We start from the raw sequence: 24324 nt of genomic DNA, 5'->3' as shown, positions 1-24324 counted from the left end.
AAACACATGCATCACTTTGCTCACATTAAACATCATGTGCCATTTAGACGCCCAGTCTTCCAATCTCGTAAGGTTCACTTTTAATTTTTCACAATCTTCTCACGATTTAACAACTTTGAATAACTGTCTCGTCAGCAAATTTAATTACCTCATTAGTTACTCCCTAGGTCATTTATAAATATGTTAAAAAGCAGCGGTCCCAGCATTGACTCCTGGGGAACCCCACTAACTACCCTTCTCCATTGAGCATACTGACCAATTAACCCTAATCTCTGTTTTCTATGAAGCAGATTTCCCTGCACATTTTGATAGAAGCCAGATTCATGTAATCATTTGAGTCTGTTCGATACCTCCTACTGAAGTTCTCAATGTTCTTTTGCGATCATACACCTTTCATTCAAGATTTATTTACAGTTACCACATGCCTTTTCATTGGTTGCATAAGGCAAGTTACATTCCAACTACAGTGTTTCACTTTAAGACAACAGTGAATGGCATTGTCCCCAAGGCCTCTGAGCAAGATGACTGGTGAATCCCCGGTAGCATGTAAGTGTTGGACCATAAAAGACTGCCTAGATGAAAAAGATCTGCAGCAGATCTTTCTGAACATGCTTCATCCTGCAACAATCCAAGGTCTAGCCCTAACAGCATTAAGGTTTGCTTCTCAGTCTTCTTGGAATGTTTTAAGAAAAGTTTTAACTAAAATAGGCTGGTAAAGCAGTGGAACCAGTCACATTCTTCAGTCATCTGAACATAATTGATGGTTTTTCTTTATCGGAAGTACAGTGTGTGGACTTCCAACTGTGAATTTATCCAGGAACAGAGGCCAGATGCCTAGCCAAGTCCTTCTAGACATCCAAGTACCTAAGGAGGACAAAAACAATTGTGCCTTCAGTTGGAGACCTCCCTTATTGTGGAATAGGGCCCAAAGGGAGATCAAGAGAGATCCATGAAGGGATCCTTGTAAACCCTTAGTGTCACACAATCTATTCTAGGGATCACCTGAGAATGTTCCAATTTGTTAATCCACTACATTTCAGCACGGAAGGTTCATTCTTCAAATTTCAAGAGCCACAGGATGCCAATTAAACTGGAAAGGCTTCCCACTCAAAAGGCACATGACTGATTCTATGCACTTGATATCCACATACCCCCTCAATATTTAGCAGGAGGAGAAACAGAAGTGGTTGGACACCAAACTCACTGGCGCCACAGAGCTGACTGAAGCAGTAGACCTGTGTGTTCATGTTAGTGCCATGGCTTTAACTGGTTTAGCTCTCATGAAGTGCAGCTTCCACTGACTGCTTGGCTTTAGAATGTTACTCTCGTTGAGCATTTTTGTCTTTTGGCAGTTAACCCTCATGAAGGAACTGGCTGCAGCCATTATGTTGGTGCTGGTTCCCATTGGTAGAGAAAGGAGTATGCTGAGCGCTCAAAGATGGAGAACCCACTGGTACCTGCAAAAAGATCCTTCGATCAGCACGTTAGTTTTTGAGACATTGCAGAAAGAAACAAAAGCTGTGAAGCGATTGTCCCCCAAAACATGAGAGGAGAAGGCTGGTGTATCCAAACAGCAACACAGAAGAAAAAGAAGACTGAAAGAATAGACTAGTGGTTTCACCAAGGTAGGGATGATAAGGTGAATCACATTGGTTGTGCTAATGGGTGATAACTAACCAATTGTGTCTGAATTATCCAGCTTATATTCACAGAGAAACTCTTGTTCTCTGAACAGTGCACCAAATATACATGTCAGACGTTCTCTGATGAGCCTCAGCATTATTCTTCTTCAGCCCTGTACTCAGCACAAGCTAGAAAATCAAGATCTTCAAACAGCAAAATCCACAGAAGAAAGCCTGAATGGCAGAAAAACTGATCCACATTGTTCAGATCCAAGAATGTGGAAACTGCCATATTCAGAAGGTTCTTTGGGGTTTTCCGAATAAACTTTGGAAACACGAATTCTGGTCAATGCTACTGTATGGCATCATCCACTGGTTAAATTATGTACCCTATTTATCTTCAAAGAAAGCCAATTTACATCATCACTATAAAAAAAAACCTAATGCAATATTCTCAGGTACACCTGATTACAGTACAGTTAGTTCTAAATATTTAAAGGGATTATGAAGAGGCAATCATAGATAAGGCACCTGCTAACAGTATAGTGGGCTGCTTCTGATATAAAAGGTCGAGGTTCTGATGTTATAGGACCCCCAATACCTTTTTCTTAAGATTTTAAAACGTGCAACTTACCAATTTCCATAGTCAAAATCAAAAGCAATAGTAATTTCTGTCCCCCTTGAAATGTTCAGGATAGAATAAATATAAAGATGAATAGTTCCATCCTCAATTACATGTCGTACCTATATTTAAAAAAAAAAAAAAAGTCAATTTTTATTACACAAAGCAATTGTTTATAATTTTGTCATCAAACTGCTTAAGGAAACAAGACTTATCTACCACATATAATTCACAGAATAAGGGAAGAAATATATAGCTTGAAGGTCAAATTCAAAGTCTTTAACAAGAACTGAACAATCCACCTTTTCCTGGTGCATAAAATCATGAATTTAGACAAAGTATCTGCATCACACATTACTATAGAATTTCATATATTGTATAGAAGAGCAGAGGGTTAAACAAGTTTTCAAATGGATCAGGATCTTTTGGTGGGAGAAGAGAACATTTTAAACAAGTGTGTATGTGGCTGGGAGAGGGTGGGGGGGGGGGGGGGGAGAAAACAAAATCAAATGTGTTTAAAAAAAGAAATACCATCAAAGTTTAATTCAAGATCTCTTATAGGGTTAGCACGGGGGAAAAAAACCCGTAACTATTTCTGATTTTCTTATACCCCTGCAGCAAAACTGCAGTAGTAGTTTTCTATTCATATTATGTACTGCCATTTTAATTTCTATTCCCTGTTACAAGGGTTTCTGACAAACATGGTTCTCAATACAGTAAGAAATTCATGTATATGCAAGCCTGTTGTCTGCAGATTTTGATACATTGCCACTCTGAAAAATCATTAAATTATCAATATCAAAAAGTATTTCTTCCAAACTCACTTAGAAAAGTTGCTTAACTGTATAAGAAGTTTTCCATAGGCAATAGGACTGATCAGGTACACAAGTGGATGAGTTCTTATGGTGGCACAGAGACAAACAGCTCCCCCAGAGCTCAGAACCAGAGTCAAGTCTTAACAGTTCTTCCCACATGCAGCAGCCCTGTCACTTTTCTCAATTTAAAGCCTGGACTGCATCCTCAGGTAAATGGGTAAGACTGTGCATGTGATAATCTTGCTATGTACATAAGAACATAAGCGTTGCCATACTGGGACAGACCAGAGGTCCATCAAACCAGCATCCTGTTTCTAACAGTGGCCAAACCAGGTCACACATACCTAGCAAGACGCCAAAACAGTAGAACACATTTTATGCTGCTTATCCTAGAAATAAGTAGTGGATTTAACCGAAATCTATCTTAATAATGGCTTATGGATTTTTCTTTTAGGAAGCTATCCAAACCTTTTTAAACCCCGCTAAGCTAACTGCTTTTACCACATTCTCTGGCAATGTATTGCAGAGTTTAATTCACATTGAGTGAAGAAATATTTTCTCAGATTTGTTTAAAATTTACTACTTTGTAGCTTCATTGCTTAGAACACATCTTCTCCACAACAAACAGGACTGAGTAAGGTACAGAAACAGAAGACTCCCAAGCACACTCAATCTAAGAGAACTGTCCCACTCAAGGAGTTATTCTCACACACACATACAAGAACTGACTATCTCATATGGACAAATTGTTCAGCACTGCTCAACCTGTGTCTGATTAAGGACTGGTTTAAACAGTAAAGCGAAGATACTTACCTGTAGCAGGTATTCTCTGCAGACAGCAGGCTGATTATTCTCATGTGTGGATCATCGTCCGCATCAGCCCGGGAACTGGCATTTTGCCATAGCAAACAGAAAAAAAAAAAACCAAAACTTTGCTATAATCTTCTGGCGAGCCGCTCGCACCACGCATGAGTGGACTGACTTCCCGTCCATCGCGCGAGCGCATACCTCAGTTAAACCAAAAAGCATAACAAACAATTCTTCTCAGAGGACAAGCAAGCTGCTTATTCTCATGCGTGGGGTATCCCTAGCATCCAGGCTCACTCAAAACAATAAACACTGGTCAATTTGGCATTGCAACGGCGAGGACTTAACACAGGTTAACCTGAAATTATATACAGCTAGCTGAGAGTGCAGCCTGGAACAGAATAAAAATGGGCCTAGGGAGCTGGAGTTGGATTCTAAACCCCAAACAGATTCTGCAGGACTGACTGCCCAAACCAGCTGTTGCATCGGGTATCCTGCTGAAGGCAGTAGTGTGATGTGAAAGTGTGGACTGAAGATCACGTTGCAGCTTTGCAAATCTCTTCAATAGAGGCTAATTGAGCCACTGCCGCAGCCATGGCTCTGACATTATGAACCGAGACATGGCCCTCCAAAGCCAGCCCAGATAGAGCATAAGTGAAGGAAATGTAATCTGCTAGCCAACTGGAGATTGTGCGTTTTCCGATGGCGACTCCCTTCTCGTTCAGATCGAAAGAAACACACTGGGCAGACTATCTGAAGGACTTCGTCCGCTCCACGTAAAAGGCCAATGTTCTCCTGCAGTCCAAGGTATGCAAACTGCTTTCGCCAGGGTGAGCATGAGGATGGGGAAAAAATATTGGCAAGACAATCGACTGGTTCAGATGGAACTCCAACACCACCTTTGGCAGGAACTTAGGGTGCGTGTGGAGGACTACTCTGTTGTGATGAAACTAAGTATAAGGTGCATCCACTACTAAGGCCTGAAGCTCACTGACCCTACAAGCTGAAGTAACAGCCACCAAGAATATGACCTTCCAGGTCAAGTACTTCAGATGGCAGGAATTCAGAGACTCAAAAGGAACTTTCATCAGGTGGGTGAGAACGATGTTGAGATCCCATGACACTGGTGGAGGTTTGACAGGGGGCTTTGACAAAAGCAAACCTCTCATGAAGCGAACAAGTAAAGGTTGTCCAGAGATAGGCTTACCCGATGATAAACACCAATTGCGCTGAGGTGAACCCTTACAGAGTTAGTCTCGAGACCAGACTCTGACAACTGTAGAAGGTATTCAAGCAGGGTCTGTGTAGAACACGAGAGAGGATCTAGGGACTTGCTGTCACACCAGATGGCAAACCTCCTCCATTTGAAAGGGTAACACCTCTTCGTGGAACCTTTCCTGGAAGCAAGCAAGACTCGGGAGACACCCTCTGAAAGACCCACGGAGGCGAATTCTAAGGTCTCAACATCCAGGCCGTGAGAGCCAGAGGCTGGAGGTTGGGATGTAGAAGCGACCCCTCGTTCTGAGCAATGAGGGTTGGAAAACACTCCAATCGCCACAGTTCCTCAGAGGACAACTCCAGAGGAAGAGGGAACCAAATCTGATGCGGCCAATAGGGAGCAATCAGGATCAGGTCTTGCTTGAGTTTCAGCAAAGTCTTCCCTACTAGAGGTATGGGAGGATACGCATACAGAAGGCCTGTTCCCCAATGAAGGATAAAGGCATCTGACGCTAGTCTGTCGTGGGCCTGAAGCCTGGAACAGAACTGGGGGACCTTGTGATTGATCTGAGTGGCAAAAAGATCCACCGAGGGGGTGCCCCACTCTCGGAAGATCTTGTGGGCAACGCCCATATTCACCAACCACTCGTGAGGTTGCATTGCCCAGCTCAGTCTATTAGCCAGACTGTTGTTTACACCTGCCAGATAAGTGGAGAAACATGCCGTAACTGCATGCCCAAAGCCACATCTGGACGGCTTCCTGACACAGAGGGCGAGATCCAGTGCCCCCTGCTTGTTGGTGTAGTACATCGCAATCTGATTGTCTGTTTGAATCAAAATAATTTGGTTGGCCAGCCGATCTCTGAAAGCCTTCAGAGCGTTCCAGATCACTCTTAGTTCCAGGAGGTTGAACTGAAGACTTGCTTCCTGAAAAGACCAGGCTTCCTGAGTGTGAAGCCCATCTACATGAGCTCCCCACCTCAGGAGGGATGCATCTGTCGTCAGCACTTTCTGTGGCTAAGGAATTTGGAATGGTCGTCCCATAGTCAAATTGGATCGGATCGTCCACCACTGAAGAGAACGAAAGTTGGTGGACAGTTGGATCACATCCTCTAGATCCCCCGCAGCTTGAATACCACTGGGAAGCTAGGATTCATTCAACTGTTTCTCATATGCAGACGAGCCATGGGTGTTACATGAACTGTAGAGGCCATGTGCTCCAAAATTCTCAACATCTGCCGAGCTGTGACCTGTCGACACCAGGGACAGGAAGTTGTCTGCCCTTGTCTCAGGGAGATAAGCTCAAGCTGTCTTCGTGTCCAGCAGTGCTCCAATAAACTCCAATTTTTGAACAGGAGAGAGATGGGACTTGGAGTAATTTATTACAAACCCCAGTAGCTCTAGCACCTGAATAGTCATTCACATGGACTCCAGAGCACAGTCCTCCGAGGTGCTCTTCACCAGCCAGTCGTCGAGATAAGGGAACACATGCACTCCTGGTCTGCGTAGCGACGCTGCAACTACCGCTAGACTCTTTGTAAACACTCTGGGTGCAGACGCCAGTCCAAAGGGCAGTACACGGTACTGAAAGTGCTGTGTTCCCAGCCAAAATCAAAGATACTTCCTGTGAACTAGAAGTATTGAGATGTGTGTGTAAGCATCCTTTAAGTCCAGAGAGAATAGCCAATCGTTCTCTTGAATCACAGGAAGAAGGGTGACCAAGGAAACCATCCTGAACTTTTCTCAGACTAGGAATTTGTTCAGGGCCCTTAGAGTTCCTCTGAAAGTACCTGCCTGTGCTGGGAACTGTAAGAATGAGCTCCCTGTGGGCAATTTGGAGGTTTGCATTCCAGATTGAGGGTGTATCCTAAATGGATTATTTGAAGAACCCACCGGTCAGAGGTTACCGAAAGGCTACCTTTGGTGAAAAAACATTAACCTCCCTCCAACCGGTAAGGACACTTACTGATGCTATGCTTAACTGGAGCCAGTCAAAAGCCCGTCCCTTGCTTTTGGTGGGGAGCAGCAGGGGCCTTAGGCGCACGCTAACGAGAATGAACGCTCTGGGGCTAAGCCTGAGTAGGCTGTCATGAAGCTGGAGTGTACCTACACCTAGCAAAGGAATAGGGAACACTCCGCTTCCCACCAAAAAACCTCCTGGCTGAGGAGGTTGTAGCAGAAGGTGCCCGGCAGGAGAGAGAATCCATAGCATCATTATGCTTCTTGATCTGGTCAACAAGATCCTCTACTTTTTCTCCAAAAAGATTATCCCCTGCTGCTGGACCGAATGATCCAGGTCAGAGACACGAAGCCATGAGAGTCTGTGCATCACTATACTCTGAGCAGCAATTCTGGATGCCACATCAGAAAAGTTGTAAGTGCCCCTGGCCAGGAATTTACGACACACCATCTGCTGCCTGACCACCTGGCAAAAAGGTTTGGCCTGCTCCAGAGGGAGGGCATTGACTAAGCCAGACAGCTGCCTTACCAAGTTCCGCAAGTGTACACTCATGAAGAGCTGGTAGGACTGGATAGGGGCAGCGAGCATAGCAGCCTAATACGTTTTCCTTCCAAAAGAGTCCAAGGTTCTAGCTTCTCTGCCTGGGGGCACTGAGGCATAGTCTCTAGTACTCTTGGCTCTCTTGAGGGCGGAGTTCACCACCATGGAATTTTGGGGTAACTGAGGTTCACCGTGGATCCGATACTGGGAATCAGCTTTCTTCGGGATCAAGAGGCCAGACAGAGGGAACGACCAGTTCCACATAAGGACTTTCTTCAGTACCTTATACAGAGGGACCGTCACAACCTCATTAGGTGGAGAGGGATAGTCTAGGACCTCGAGCATCTCAGTCCTGGGATCATCCTCCACCTCCATAGGGAATGGAATAGCTGTAGCCATTTCCCAAACAAAAGATGTAAAGGAAAAACTCTCAGGAGGAGACGGTACCCTTTCAGGTGGAGGGGAAGGTTCAGAGGGACTAACACATGACTAATCGGAAGAAAAGTACATAAGTACATAAGCACTGCCACGCTGGGAAAAGATCAAAGGTCCATCAAGCCCAGCAATCCGTCTCCGACAGCGGCCAATTCAGGCCCCAAGAACCTGGCAAAACCCCAAAATTTAATAACGATCAATGGACATTTCCTTCAGGAATCTGTCCAGACCCCCTTTAAACTCAGCAAGGCCAGCTGCCGTCACTACCTTCTCCGCCAATGAGTTCCACAGTCTAACCACACGATGAGTAAAGAAAAACTCTCTCCAATTTGCTTTAAACCTACCACATTCTAATTTCATCTTGTGTCCCCTGGTTCTATTATTGTTAGAAAGCGTAAACAAATGTTTCACATCTGTCCGCTCTACCCCACTATTATTTTGTAGACCTCTATCATATCAGCCGCCTTTTCTCCAGGCTAGAGTCCTAGCCTTCTTAACCTCTCCTCATAAGGTAGTCGTCCCATCCCTTTTATCATTTTCATCGCCCTTCTCTGCACCTTCTCCAATTCCTTTATATCTTTTTTGAGATGAGGCAACCAGAACTGAACACAATACTCCACGTGTGGTCGAACCATGGAGCGATATTAAGGCATCATAACATCCTCATTTTTGTTTTCCATCCCTTTTCTAATAATACTCAACCTTCTGTTTGCCTTCTTAGCCGCCGCAGCATATTGAGCGGAAGATTGCAACGTCCTATCCACGATGACTCCCAGATCCCTTTCTCGGTCCGTAACTCCTAAAGCGGAACCTTGCATGACATAGCCATAATTCAGGTTCCTCCTTCCCACGTGCATCACTTTGCACTTGTCAACGTTGAACTTCATCTGCCATTTCCCCCAATCCCCCAGTCTCACGAGGTCCTCTTGTAATCTTTCACACTCCTCCCGCGACAAGACGACCCTGGATAACTTTGTGTCATCTGCGAATTTAATTACCTCACTAGTTACTCCCATCTCAAGGTCATTTATAAATATGTTAAAAAGCAGCGGTCCCAGCACAGACCCCTGAGGGACCCCACTAACTACCCTTCTCCATCGAGAATAATGACCATTCAACCCTACTCTCTGCTTCCTATCTTTTAACCAGCTCTTAATCCATAATAATACACTGCCTCCGATCCCATGACTCTCCAGTTTCCTTTGGAGTCTTTCATGAGGCACTTTGTCAAACGCCTTCTGAAAATCTAGATATACAATATCTGGGATCTCGTTCTAACTCCCACGAACGCTCCTCTTCTGTATTGGATAGTACCTCCCTAAGGGAACGCCGAGGCTGAACCTGCCTCGACGCCGAGGATCGACGTCCTCGATGGCGATAGAGCGGCCGACGCCCGCATGGATTGCGGCGCAGCTTCCTCCACCAACGTCGAAGGGGAGTCAACCTGGGTCGCATGCGGTACTGAGGACGGGGACCTCACCGCAGTTGAAGGGCCAGACGCCGCTGTAGCAGGCAGAACAGAAGGTGCAAGCACCCCCGACACTGAAGCAGACTGGTGCAGCAGTCCTTCCAGAAGTTCTGGAAGCAGAGCCCAGATGCGCTCGTCAATAGCCGCCAACGGAGAAGGCTGCGGGGTCAGTGAACCAGCCGGTGGCAGAATCTGCTGAGGCTCAGGTGCAGGTACCGGGGCTGCTAAGAGGCCGGTGCATCAGCACCTCCTGTATGGGGGAGGGGGGCAATCCTTCTGGCGACAACGCTTCTCGGGTGCCGAATCCTTAGACGTCCCGGAGCTTCCGGCACCGTGTGTCGAAGGAGATCGGTGATGGCGCTTATTTGCCTTCGCTCGGTGCCGACGTGGAATCCTCACATCTCCTCGGGGTCGGGTGAGGCTATGGTTGGTCCTGGGGGGCCTACATAGCAGGAGGCCTTGAGACAGGTGGAGAGCCACTCGACACCTCACTGCTCCCAGCAGTCATTACCTCTGCTCCTGACGTTGATGCGTCCCTCGATGTCGCCGAGCTCGGTACCGATGCAGACGTCGAGTACAACGTTTGAAGCCACTGGGTGTTGGGAAAAAGACTGAGGGTTTTTCCTAAAAGGATTTTTTTTTGTTTTGTTTCAATCTTTTACTAAACATTTCAAGTATACATCAAGCTTAACAATGTGTCATTATTGAATTACATCTTCCTACCCCCCCAAAAAAAATTCCCTGTTCATATCATATTTCAAAGCATTTCTATTAAAAGAAACAGATTACACACAATGACTTCACCATCATTTCCTTGTATACAGCATAATACCCTACACCCCCCTCTCCTAACCATTAAAGTTGAACATTTTTGTTGAGGACAAGTAAACATACATGTCTCTCTAAGCTGAACAAACAAAACTTCCACTTACTGGTCAATGAACTGTCTATTAACCCTCCCACCAACCCTTGTCGTCTTTCAAAACAACATATTATTAGGAACAAGGTATTCATTATCATTGCTCATTATATAACCCCGCAGAATCACATCATATACCAAAATATCAGCTATTCAACATGCAATCCCCTAATATCATAATATTCCTCCCCTATTGCCTCCCCCCTCCCAACATCCCTTCCCTCCATATCCCCTTCAAAAGTCAATCCTTACTCCTATACCTAAATAAGTATCCCCCCGTTCCCTCCCCATCTCCACCTCTCCCCCCAAATTCTCTCTCACTTAGCTATGTATCAACCGCCAAGAAGATAGGAACCTATACTCTTATAGTTCCTCTCCCAAGACGACTGTAGAAAACTACCCTAATTCTCCCTTCCCCTTCCCCCCCATCCCAGAGCAAAGGTCCTTCAATAGATTCTCTATATCTTACAGTGTCATGGAATTCAGGGATCATACTGCGTGCTCGTCCTGACAAAGATTGGATATACAGTTCCCAAATACCACGAAATTTTTTCTTCTGAGTAACGGTATGATAAGCATCTCGAGCTTCCATCAACACTAGAGCATGAAAGGCATTCCTCCAGTGCCAATAGGAAGGTGGTATATTCTGTGTCCAATATTGTAATATACATGGAGGCATATTTTCAAAGCACTTAGCCTTCCAAAGTTCCATAGAAACCTATGGAACTTTGGAAGGCTAAGTGCTTTGAAAATATGCCTGATTGCTTCCCTATGACACTGGCCTTATAAAGTAGCAACCTTTCTGTCCGGCGAGAAGACCTTCCTCCCCCCCCCCCAGTTCCAAATATAATATCTTGAGGTGTCATATGTATCTATTTATTCAATATATATCTGCAATAGTTCATTATCTTAATCCTAAAACATCGTATATATGGGCAAGTCCATATCATGTTGTCACGTTTTCAAGGCAGAAACTAGGTTTTTGAGCCCTTGGGCCACTGCTGTGGAGCAGCAGTGGCAGGCAAAACCACCCCATACCAGAGACAAGGCAGAACTCTGACAGGGACAGCTAGACTTCACCTGCACTTCACCGCCGTTGCTCAGGAGTTGAACCCCTGGGTGCAGGCGGCCGGCAGGACTTACCGGACAGGGCAGGAACTGGATATCAACTAGGCTGAACAGGGACTGAGGGTCAGAGAGGAAAGGAATATACATGGGAAGCAAGGCAGGAACTGGGCTAGGACTCACAGACAAACAATACTACACAAAGCAGGAGATGGACAAGCTAAAGGACAGGAACTGAAAGCTGCCAAGCAGCCACTGAAACAGGGTACAAATACTGACAGACAAGAGACAGGACTGAAAGCTGCCAAACAGCCACTAAGAAAGAAACACAGACACAAGACAAGGGAAGGCAAACCAGAAACAAGACTAAGAACTAAGCAATAAAACCACAGCTAACTGCACACAAACAAACTAGAGCCAGACAAGGAACTCAGACTAGAACTGGACTAGGCAGAAGTGCACAGAGCACACCCAGATACCTTAGGCGAAGCAAAGGCAAACACAGAAGTTTCCAGCAGGTTAATAAAGCCCATCAGCTACTGAATCTCAGCTGCATGGATCACAAAGCACCTACGGGTGCTGTTCAGGCACAAACAAGAGAAGCAAGTCTGGCAGCCCGGAAGATCTGGACCGGACTGAGCTGAAGTCTGGAACGGGTGACAGTTCATAGCAACCACCGGTTCTGGCCACCAGGGGGCAAGGTGAACACAGACAAGCAAACATGAAGGAATGACGCTTCTGTATCATCACACTTATAACACTTAGGCTCCTCTATACTTCCGGCATAGAAGGCCTGTTTGGAAGAAAAATATGCACTGGTAATAATTCTATATTGAATTTCTCTATGCCATGCACTGAATAAATTCATAGAAATCTCTCTCAGATACTGTAAAACGTCTCCTTCCCGAATCTCGTCCCCCAGATCAGCTGTCCATTTCTGCGCTATCTCAGCATATCCTTTATGTGGATTCACCATTACTATGCTTTTATATAAATTGGAAACAGTACTTTATGTGCTACCTAATGGAAGAAAAATTTGTTCCAATAACCGATAGATCCCTCTAGAACAATCTGTTCGTTTAAGTTGGGAAACATACGTGCACACCTGGAGATGAGTACCAATCTAAATTCACTCTCCCCACTATAGATTCCATAGTTTCCTTAGATTTAATCTCTCCCGAGTCTCTTAAGATGTCAGCCACATAGACCAACCCTTTCCATGCCCAACTATGAAATCTCCCCCTGTGTAAACTCCATACCAAAATCAGAATTACCAATAAGTGGTATCATGTACGTAAAATAAGGGTTCCTATGTAGCAGCGTCAGTAGGTATTGCCATGTGCGTCTCATGTTTGCGTCATAGTTTAGGTATGTTTCTATATGCTATATGTAACAAATAGTGAGGGTGATAAGGTCAAAAAAGTTCTCGCTCTAGACCCAATGGTGTATAATCTTCTGATCCCAACACCAAGTCCGCCAGATGTCTTCCCAAGAATGCCCAATTATACTACCATAAATTAGGCACCCCTAACCCTCCCATCCTCCATATAGATGTTCCAATTTAAGTTTGGGTTTTTTGCCTCCCCAGCAAAACCTAGATAACATCTGTCTAAGCTGTTTTAGAGCCTTATGTAAGACACATATCGGAAGTTGCCTTAAGACATTTAGAGGTGTATTTTCAAAGCACTTAGCCTTCCAAAGTTCCATAGGTTACTATGGAACTTTGTAAGGCTAAGTGCTTTGAAAATGAGCCCCATAGAGGCATATTTTCAAAGCACTTAGCCTTCCAAAGTTCCATAGGTTTCTATGGAACTTTGGAAGGCAGAGTGCTTTGAAAATATGCCTCATAGCCACCTGGGGCAGATTATCATACTACATAAACTTATTCTCCCACATAGAGACAAGGGTAGACTATGCCATTGTGTTACCTGCTGCTTGGTAGACTGCAAAAGTTGGTCTACACTTTTCTTATATAACAATCCAGGATCTGCTGTTAAAATGACCCCCAAACAAATGAATTCTTCTTCTGTCCATCTCAAAGGGAACCTGCCCGTCCATCGACTCCGCAATGTTGACTTTTGTTGATTCAGCTTAAACCTCGAGAAGGACCCATACTCCGCAAAACTTTCTAAGAACACCAGCAAAGATTGACATGGGTTGGTTAAATGTACCAGAAGGTCATCAGCAAAGGCTGATATTTTGAACTCCCAAGTTCCCATTTTAACCCCAATAATTTTGGGATTCCCAAGAATTTCCCAAATTAAGGGATCTAATGCTAATGCAAACAGTAATGGGGATAATGGGCAGCCCTGACACATTCCCCTACTAATTGGGAAAGGTGAGGAATATCCACCATTCACCAATACTCTGGCTGTGGGTCCCTTGTACAATGTATATATTGGTTTTTCAAATAGTCCCCCTAAGCCATACGTACGCATTACCTCAATCAAAACTCCCATTTAACTCTATCGAATGCTTTCTCAGCATCAAAGCTAATCTGTAGAGAGTCTTGCTGTGTACTGCGTACCCACTCCAAGGATGCCAAAATCATCCGGATATTTTTAACTGTCTGCCCTTGAGGAACCCCACCCTGAGGCGCCGCTATGATTAAAGGCAATATCCCAGCTAAGCGCTTTGCCAATATCCCTGCAAACAATTTAGTCTCATAACTTATTAACGATAAGGGTTGATAAGATTCTGGTTTAGTTGGGTCCTTCCCTGGCTTTGGAAAAAACATTTTATCTGCTAATTGCAGGAATTCAGGCAGCTCACCCGCTTCTATGGAGGCATTAAGAAAGACCACCAACGTTGGTGCTATATCTACCCCTAGGAGCTTATAGAACTCTGCTCGATATCCATCCAGTCCCGATGCTTTACTTAAAGCACTTCTCTTTACTTCCTGACATATTTCTTCCAGATCTATTGGTTTATTCAGCATTGTTCTCTGGTCCTCTGACAATTTTGGCTAATTTAAATTGCTAAGATACATCTCAGCCTCCAGACTTTCAGAAGAGTCCGACTCATATAGTTTAGCATAATAGTTATAAAATACTTTCTGAAGCTCCTCATCAGTATGAACCAGTCTTCCTGAAGGCTGATATATTGAAAGAACCTTTTTCATGCCTGTCTTTTGTCTCATCATTCTTGCCAAAAGCCTACCTTGTTTATTCCCATATTTATATAGTTGATATTTAAAGTAAGCAGCTGATTTATTCGCTCTCTGATGCAGCAACTCATTAAGAGCTACTTGTGTGACCAGCAGCCTTTCCCGAATCTGACTTATTATTTATTGCATTTGTATCCCACATTTTCCCACCTATTTGCAGGCTCAATGTTGGCGTTACCCCATACCTTCTGTGTAAATATATCAACTGCCATCCCATCCTAAGTAAATCCTTGTCTCATCGTTTGTTCTTAGCACTACAGTAGGCAATTATCTCCCCCCTCAGAACAGCCTTGGCTGATTCCCAAAAAAGGATAGAGTTTTGATTATGTATACCATTATAATATTTATACTCCATCCATTTTTCTCTTATAAATGATAAAAATGTCTGATCATAATATAACTCCATGGGAAATATCCACCTTCTCTATAATGTCTGGAAGCCCCACTCTTTCAGGTCTATATATATGGTCGCATGATTTGAAATTACAGTTGGATCTATATTGTAACCAGGTACCTCTATGTGCAACCAAGGATAGAACAATCTCCTCCAGCCACAGGCTCCCAGTATAGTCAAGAAATAAATGTGCACCATCAACTTCACTCTTAAGGACTTTATTCCATGCAGGTTTCTAGAACACAGTTCCAACAGCAGCATTCACCTTCAATCTTAAGCACATGTAAGCCACCTGAAAGTGTGTGACAAATAGTCCCCTTTAAGCAGTAGGCTATCAGCACATACCAGGATTCAATACAGACTCACAGTCAGCTCCAGTCTGGGCTATTTATCCAGGGCACAGTAACAGTAGTTCAATTCCAAATAAAAGCAGTTCATTCAGTTCATCATCACAGTTAAACCACAAAGCAGAAGTTTCTACCTTCTACTCTCTTTACCTTCATAATGGGTTCCATACTTTAGGGACTTCTCATACTCAAGGGATTCCACCCTGCATCTGCTTCACTGGTAGATTCAATACTTTAGGGACCTCTCTTACCCAAGGGTTTTCAGCCTGCATCTGCTTCACTTTACCCTCTTCTCTCTCTTTGCTTCTCTCTTCCAGGGGAAACCTTCCCACCTGCCTAATCAATCCATGGCTTCTGCTACCACAACCAATCATTCTCCTTCCATTAGCTTCCCCCACACCCATACCAGCTGAGTTAAGCATTAGATTAATGATGAGCTCCTGCACACAGGGTTTCCTATCTCTCCTTCCCCCTAGTGGCAGCCAATCTACACATCCTGCCAGCTTACACCCATGTCTTCCCCTATTGCAGCTAGGAGTCCAGTCCGGGTTCTTCATCTCACCCCCTGGTTCCTTGCCTGCAATGCCTTCTGGGACTTGTATTTCAGACAAACTGCCTTAACCCCACTATCCTGGATGTGACTATCACAATATCCACTGCCAAAATCCTAGCAAAGCTCTCATCATCTACCAGTAGATAATCTATATGCGATTGCGATTGATGTGCCCGAGAATAATGGGTGTAATCTAACATTTGGGTTCAACATCCTCCATGCGTCCACCACCCCTAGCATTTCACATATAAGTGGTATCCCCCTGGTTGGATCAATTGGTGTTCTTTTTGGATTATGCACCCTATGTCCGGATCCTTTACTACATTAAAATCTCCACCTATGATCAGCACCAAATGAGCAGTAGCTTCTATTTTACTAATAAGATTCCTAAAAAAACCGTTTACTATATATATTGGGGCCTAAACATTACCAAGGAGATAGGGAGATCCATTCACAAATACCTGAGCAATAATATATCTTCCCTCTGGGTCCAGGTAAACCTGTTGCTGTTCCACCTGAAGCGATTTATGAAACAATATTGCTACCCCTGCTTTCTTCCCCACCGCTGGGGCCTCTATCAGGCCTCCCATCCACCAAGTTTGTAATTTCTTATGTTTCTTGGGATGTTAAATGTATTTCCTGAAGCATAGCTATAGACGCCGACCTCTTCTTCATATTATGAAGTATTTTCTTTCTTTTAATTGGGGACAAGATGCCCCTCACATTCCAAGAATATATTTTCAATCCCATTATGTAATCTCAGTTCTAGCTTTCATATTACACCATATATAATCTTCCACTAATTGGGTATGCCGTCCCAGCTTCAGCATCCCCTCATAATGATCCAAATAGAAATATCTGTTCTATATCAACAAACACTCTTCCACACATACCGACTACTACTACTATTTAGCATTTCTATAGCGCTACAAGGCATACGCAGCGCTGCACAAACATAGAAGAAAGACAGTCCCTGCTCAAAGAGCTTACAATCTAATAGACAAAAAATAAAGTAAGAAATCAAATCAATTATTGTGTACAGGAAGGAGGAGGGTAGGTGGAGGCAGGTGGTTACAAGTGGTTACGAGTCAAAAGCAATGTTAAAGAGGTGGGCTTTCAGTCTAGATTTAAAGGTGGCCAAGGATGGGGCAAGACGTAGGGGCTCAGGAAGTTTATTCCAGGTGTAGGGTGCAGCGAGACAGAAGGCGTGAAGTCTGGAGTTGGCAGTAGTGGAGAAGGGAACAGATAAGAAGGATTTATCCATGGAGCGGAGTGCACGGGAAGGGGTGTAGGGAAGGACGAGTGTGGAGAGATACTGGGGAGCAGCAGAGTGAGTACATTTATAGGTTAGTAGAAGAAGTTTGAACAGGATGCGAAAACGGATAGGGAGCCAGTGAAGCGACTTGAGGAGAGGGGTAGTATGAGTAAAGCGACCCTGGTGGAAGACGAGACGGGCAGCAGAGTTTTGAACCGATTGGAGAAGGGAGAGGTGAGTAAGTGGGAGGCCAGCAAGAAGCAGATTGCAGTAATCTAAACGAGAGGTGACAAGGGTGTGGATGAGGGTTTTGGTAGAGTGCTCGGAAAGAAAGGGGCGGATTTTACGGTTGTTCTAAAGAAAGAAACGACAGGTCTTGGCGGTCTGCTGGATGTGAGCAGAGAAGGAGAGAGAAGAGTCAAAGATGACCCCAAGGTTTCGAGCTGAGGAGACAGGGAGAATGAGAGAGCCATCAACAGAAATAGTTTTACATCCCCCTCCACACACTGTTCCATTTTCTTTGCTCCAATTCGAACTTTCTTTCCCCTCCCTCCCCCGCTTTCATCCCCCACATTATACCCTTCTGCAATCAGGGCTAGTCACACTCCGTGGCCCCCCCCCCCCCCCCCCCCCCGTGTACCGTACTCATGTATTAATATCTTCAGCAGCTTAGCAAAATAGCCAGAACCCCTTCAGATCATTCCTCTCAGTATATTTTACCCCCACTGAGGCCCATATGTCATATGTTCACCCCCTTACATCCAGTCTAGATTATATCAATTACTCAAATAGCCCCCTTTATATTCACATTCATGTTGACAACCCTTCCAACTCCTACGCTTCTAAATTCCTCACTCTGACATACTCCTTTAACCTCCAACTATGCTCTACCCACCCCTACTCACCGTAATGGCCATTGTCTCGACCTCATTCTCTTCTCCTCCTGCTCACCCTCCAATTTATGCACCTCACTCCTTCCTATCTCAGATCATCACCTAACCACCCTCACACTTCATCACCCTCCCCCTCAACCTCGCCCTACTATAACCACTGCCTTCAGGAATCTCCAAGCTGTCGACCCCCCTACCCTATCCTCTCACATCTCCAATCTCTTCCCTTCCATCTCGTCTTCTGAATCTGTCGACACGGCTGTCTCTACCTACAATGAAATTCTCTCCACTGCTCTGGACACCCTAGCACCATCTGTCTCTCGCCCCACTAAGCGCATTAATCCTCAGCCCTGGTTAACCCCTTGCATCCGTTACCTTCGCTCCTGCACCCGATCTGCTGAACGACTCTGGAGGAAATCTAGCACCCTGTCAGACTTCACCCATTACAAATTCATGCTATCCACCTTCCAGTCCTCCCTATTCCTTGCCAAACAGGAATATTATTCTCAATTAACCAATTCTCTTGGCTCCAACCCTCGTCGCCTCTTCGCCACTCTCAACTCCCTACTTAAAGTGCCCTCCGCTCCCACCCCCCCCCCTCACTCTCTCCTCAAACACTTGTTGACTACTTCCGCGATAAAGTGCAGAAAATAAACCTTGAATTCACTTCCAGGCCTACTCCTCCCTGTGACTTCTTAACCCACTCCCTCAACCAACCTAACCTGGCCTCCTTCTCCTTCCCTGAGATCACCAAAGAGGAAACTGCTCACCTTCTTTCTTCCTCTAAGTGCACCACCTATTCCTCTGATCCCATTCCCACCAATCTGCTTACCAACATCTCTCCTACAGTTAACCCCTCAATCTGTCACATCCTCAACCTCTCTCTCTCCACTGCTACTGTCCCTGACACCTTCAAGTACGCTGTAGTCACACCACTTCTCAAAAAACCATCACTTGACCCCACCTGTCCCTCCAACTACCGCCCCATCTCTCTCCTACCCTTCCTCTCCAAATTACTTGAACGCGCTGTCCACAGCCGCTGCCTTGATTTCCTCTCCTCTCAGGCCGTCCTCGATCCGCTTCAATCTGGCTTTCGCCCACTACACTCGACAGAAACAGCACTCTCTAAAGCCTGCAATGACCTGTTCCTTGCCAAATCCGAAGGTCACTACTCCATCCTCATCCTCCTCGACCTATCTGCCGCCTTTGACACCGTCAATCATAATTTACTTCTTGACACACTGTCCCCATTTGGGTTCCAGGGCTCCGTCCTCTCCTGGTTCTCTTCGTATCTTTCCCAACGCACCTTCAGAGTATTTTCTAATGGCTCTTCTTCCACCCCCGTCCCGCTCTCTGTTGGGGTTCCTCAAGGATCTGTCCTTGGACCGCTTCTTTTCTCGATATACACCTCTTCCCTGGGCTCGCTGATCTCATCACATGGTTTCCAGTACCATCTCTATGCTGATGACACCCAGCTTTACCTCTCCACTCCCGACATCACAGTCGAAACCCAGGCCAAAGTTTCGGCCTGCCTCTCAGACATCGCTGCCTGGATGTCCAACCGGCATCTGAAACTGAACATGGCAAAGACTGAGCTCCTTGTCTTTCCACCCAAACCCGCTTCTCCTCTTCCCCCACTTTCCGTCTCTGTTGACAACGCCCTCATCCTCGGAGTCATTTTCGACTCCTCCCTCTCCTTCTCTGCCCATATCCAGCAGACAGCTAAGACCTGTCGCTTCTTCCTCTAATATTAGCAAAATTCGCCCATTCCTTTCTGAACAGACCACCCGAACCCTCGTCCACTCGCTCGTTACCTCTCGTCTTGACTATTGCAACCTTCTCCTCACTGGCCTCCCGCTTAGCCACCTATCCCCCCTTCAATCTGTCCAAAATTCCGCCGCACGTCTTATCTACCGCGTGAACCGATACTCTCATATCACCCCTCTCCTCAAGTCACTTCACTGGCTCCCGATCCGCTACCGTATACAGTTCAAGCTTCTCCTATTGACCTTCAAGTGCACTCAATCTGCAGCACCCCATTACCTCTCTACCATCCTCTCCCCGTATGTTCCCACCCGTAACCTCCGCTCTCAGAACAAATCACTCCTATCTGTACCCTTCTCCACCACCGCTAACTCCAGACTCCGCCCCTTCTGCCTCGCATCACCTTATGCCTGGAACAGACTTCCCGAGCCCATACGTCATGCGCCCTCCCTGCCCATTTTCAAGTCCTTACTCAAAGCCCATCTCTTCTCCCTTGCTTTTGGCGCCTAACCACCTTCCCCATTCATGATACCTACACTGACTACATAGTTTGTTACCTTTAGATTGTAAGCTTTCTTGAGCAGGGACCGTCCTTCCCCATGTTTAAACTTGTACAGCGCTGCGTAACCCTGGCAGCGCTATAGAAATGCTAAGATTCACATCTCCATCATAAAGCCCCCATCAGAATTCGCTTCCCCACCCACCTCATCTGAACTTACAGCATTACTAATCAGCCTCCATATAGTTCAATAATCTGATCCTCCAGTATTGCCACTGATTTTAAGTTGTCGCTGTGTTCAACCGTTGAAAGTAGTCCCTTGCGTCAGCCACCTGATTAAAATGTCTAGTGGTGCCATTATCATTAATACGCAGCTTGGCCGGATAAAGAAGTGCAAACTGAATCTTTTTCTTATACAATTCCGCACACACCGGCGTGAAGGCCTTCCTCAATTGTTGCACATGATAGGAGTAGTCTTGAAAGCATAAGATATTATTCCCTTGGTAAGTAAGCTGATGACCCTTCAGGATCTCCGCCAAAGTCTGCTGTTTATGTCTGAAGTTCAAGCTTTTAAAGATCACGACTCTCGGTTGATTAGCAGATGGTGAAACCGGCCCTATCTGCTGTGCTGGCTCCACACAAAAATTCTGAAGTTGATCCCCAAGTTGCAAAGCTTTAGGCAGCCAGTCCTCCAAGAATGTTGGCTAAGTCTTTATCCATCAGCGTTTCCGGTAATCCAACTAAACGTGAATTGTTGCACCTACTCCGATTTTCCAAGTCATCTAATTTAGCCTTCAAATCCGCCACCTTCTGCTCTAATGCCTCCTGTACCGTTTTCAGCGTCGATGTACTGTCTTTTAGGTCTGACGTGCGCTGCAGGCCCGAATCCAGCTCTAAGCACATACAATCCAATCTCTCATGTGCCTCCTCTGCTTGATTAAATATTTGTTGTAATTTTTTATCCAGTGATGCCTCCACCGCTGCTGTCACTTCAGCTGTAATTTCAGCCACTCACGATGATCTAACAGTTGCCTCCCCCGGGCTATGCTGGTCGGCCATTTTGATTTCAAATGGTCTCGATTTCTCTCATTCTTTCTGTATCGATTTTGTCATCATTGTGGTGCATATTATATTATCTCTGGGTCCTGCAATGGGTAACGCTAGTCCAAAGATTCTTGATCAATTTCGTGCTAATTCTCCACCGCTTCACCTGCTAAATCGCTGATTATAAGGAGGTGTGCACGGAGCTCTGCTTTTCAGCATCTGCTCCATATCATGGCGACACGTGACCCCCGAACACTCATTGTATGAAGAAAACTATATAGCAAGATGTGAAAACGAGAATAAAAAAAAAATTAAGTTTTTACATAGGAAAACATTTTATCCTTTCTTAGACCTCAATAAAGTATGGGGGGGGGGGGGGGGGGAGTATGAATTAGAGAAGTTTTAAAATAGGTATATAACAAATCAAAACAAAAAAGCTGACATAGGGCCGGCGGAAAAAAAAGTATATTTTGTTTGACCCATTTTTACGACACATTTGCACGGATATGCTAAAAAGAAAGAACCCCCAATTTCTATTGTCTTTTGTTTCATAGCAAGAAACAACTTCCTTTTTTGCTGAGTTTGCTTAGACACGTCAGGAAATAGCCAAACTTTAGAACCACAAAATTGAGTTTTAGGATTTTTAAAGTAAAGTCTTAAGATAGTACCTGTAGTCCCGCTCAAAAACAAATGAAGCAATTAATCACAGTTTCTGAGGATTGCTCCAAAATAGCAGAAATATTTTGAAGATCAAGAATTTCATTTTCTGCACCTACTATCTATCCTTTAGGTTTAGGAATATAATATATCTTATCGGGGGTATAGCCTCCAAAGGAATTTTCAATATTTCATTCAAATATCTTTGAAAAGTATCTATTGGCATCACTCCCGACAACTTTGGAAAATTTAAAAGGCGGAGATTGAGGCGCCTATTGAAATTTTCAATCTGCTCAATCTTCTTCTTATATAGCTGTTATCTTTAATAACCGTAATTTTAAAATCTTTAAAAGAATCGGCAAAAGAATCGGTTGGGCCGCTGGATGACCGAGGGGTAAAAGGGGCGATCAAGGAAGTCAAAGACGTAGCAGAGAGACTGAATGAATTCTTTGCTTCGGTCTTCACCAAGGAAGATTTGGGTGGGATACCGGTGTCGGAAATGGTATTTCAAGCGGACGAGTCGGAGAAACTTACTGACTTCACGGTAAACCTGGAGGACGTAATGGGGCAGTTCAGCAAACTGAAGAGTAGCAAATCTACTGGACGGATGGTATTCATCCTAGAGTACTGATAGAACTGAAAAATGAGCTTGCGGAGCTATTGCTAGTGATATGCAACATCCTTAAAATCGAGCGTGGTACCGGAAGATTGGAGGGTGGCCAATGTAACACCGATTTTTAAAAAAGGTTCCAGGGGAGACCCGGGAAATTATAGACCGGTGAGTCTGATGTTGGTGCCGTGGAAAATGGTAGAGGCTATTATTAAAAACAAAATTACAGAGCACATCCGAGGACATGGATTACTGAGACCGAGTCAGCACGGCTTTTGTGTGGGGAAATCTTGCCTGACCAATTTACTTCAATTCTTTGAAGGAGTAAACAAACATGTGGACAAAGGGGAACCGGTTGATATTGTGTATCTGGATTTCCAAAAGACATTTGACAAGGTACCTCATGAAAGGCTACAGAGGAAATTGGAGGGTCATGGGATAGAAGGAAATGTCCTATTGTGGATTAAAAACTGGTTGAAGGATAGGAAACAGAGAGTGGGATTAAATGGGCAGTATTCACAATGGAGAAGGGTAGTTAGTGGGGTTCCTCAGGGGTCTATGCTAGGACCGCTGCTTTTTAATATATTTATAAATGATTTAGAGATGGGAGTAACTAGTGAGGTAATTAAATTTGCTGATGACACAAAGTTATTCAAAGTTGTTAAATCACGACAGGATTGTGAAAAATTACAAGAGGACCTTACGAGACTGGGAGGCTAAATGGAGATGACGTTTAATGTGAGCAAGTGCAAGGTGATGCATGTGGGGAAAAAGAACCCGAATTATAGCTACGTCATGCAAGGTTCCACGTTAGGAGTTACGGACCAAGAAAGGGATCTGGGTGTCGTCGTCGATAATACACTGAAACTTTCTGCTCAGTGTGCTGCTGCGGCTAGGAAAGCGAATAGAATGTTGGGTATTATTAGGAAAGGTATGGAAAACAGGTGTGAGGATGTTATAATGCCGTTGTATCGCGCCATGGTGCGCCCGTACCTTGAGTATTGTGTTCAATTCTGGTCACCGCATCTCAAGAAAGATATAGTAGAATTGGAAAAGGTGCAGCAAAGGGCGACTAAAATGATAGCAGGGATGGGACGACTTCCCTATGAAGAAAGATTAAGGAGGCTAGGGCTATTCAGCTTGGAGAAGAGACGGCTGAGGGGAGACATGATAGAGGTATATAAAATAATGAGTGGAGAGGAACAGGTGGATGTGAAGCGTCTGTTCACGCTTTCCAAAAATACTAGGACTAGGGGGCATGCGATGAAACTGCAGTGTAGTAAATTTAAAACAAATCGGAGAAAGTTTTTCTTCACCCAACGTATAATTAAACTCTGGAATTCGTTGCCGGAGAAAGTGGTGAAGGCGGTTAACTTAGCAGAGTTTTAAAAGGGGGTGGACGGTTTTCTAAAGGACAAGTCCATAAACCGCTACTAAATGGACTTGGGAAAAATCCACAATTCCAGGAATAACATGTATAGAATGTTTGTACGTTTGGGAAGCTTGCCAGGTGCCCTTGGCCTGGATTGGCCGCTGTCGTGGACAGGATGCTGGGCTCGATGGACCCTTGGTCTTTTCCCAGTATGGCATTACTTATGTACTTATGTAATTGAGTCAACCTCTTTTTGTAAAGTTGTTACTTGCGTTGATCTTGTTTGACAGAGTCTACAGTCA

General features: G+C 44.8%; 1 protein-coding gene across 1 annotated transcript in view; it reads right to left on the bottom strand.

Moving 5' to 3' along the window:
* The window catches only part of KMT2E (lysine methyltransferase 2E), a 310078-nt gene that overhangs the window by 106515 nt on the left and 179239 nt on the right, over positions 1-24324 (bottom strand). The window contains 1 exon segment of the mRNA XM_030216423.1: positions 2257-2366. Within this exon segment, the coding sequence (XP_030072283.1) occupies positions 2257-2366 (110 nt within the window).

Source organism: Microcaecilia unicolor, chromosome 10, assembly GCF_901765095.1.
Source record: "Microcaecilia unicolor chromosome 10, aMicUni1.1, whole genome shotgun sequence".
In the NCBI taxonomy this organism is placed as follows: domain Eukaryota; kingdom Metazoa; phylum Chordata; class Amphibia; order Gymnophiona; family Siphonopidae; genus Microcaecilia; species Microcaecilia unicolor.
The sequence above is the reverse complement of the archived record's forward strand: the minus strand, read 5'-3'. Positions and strand labels throughout refer to the sequence as shown.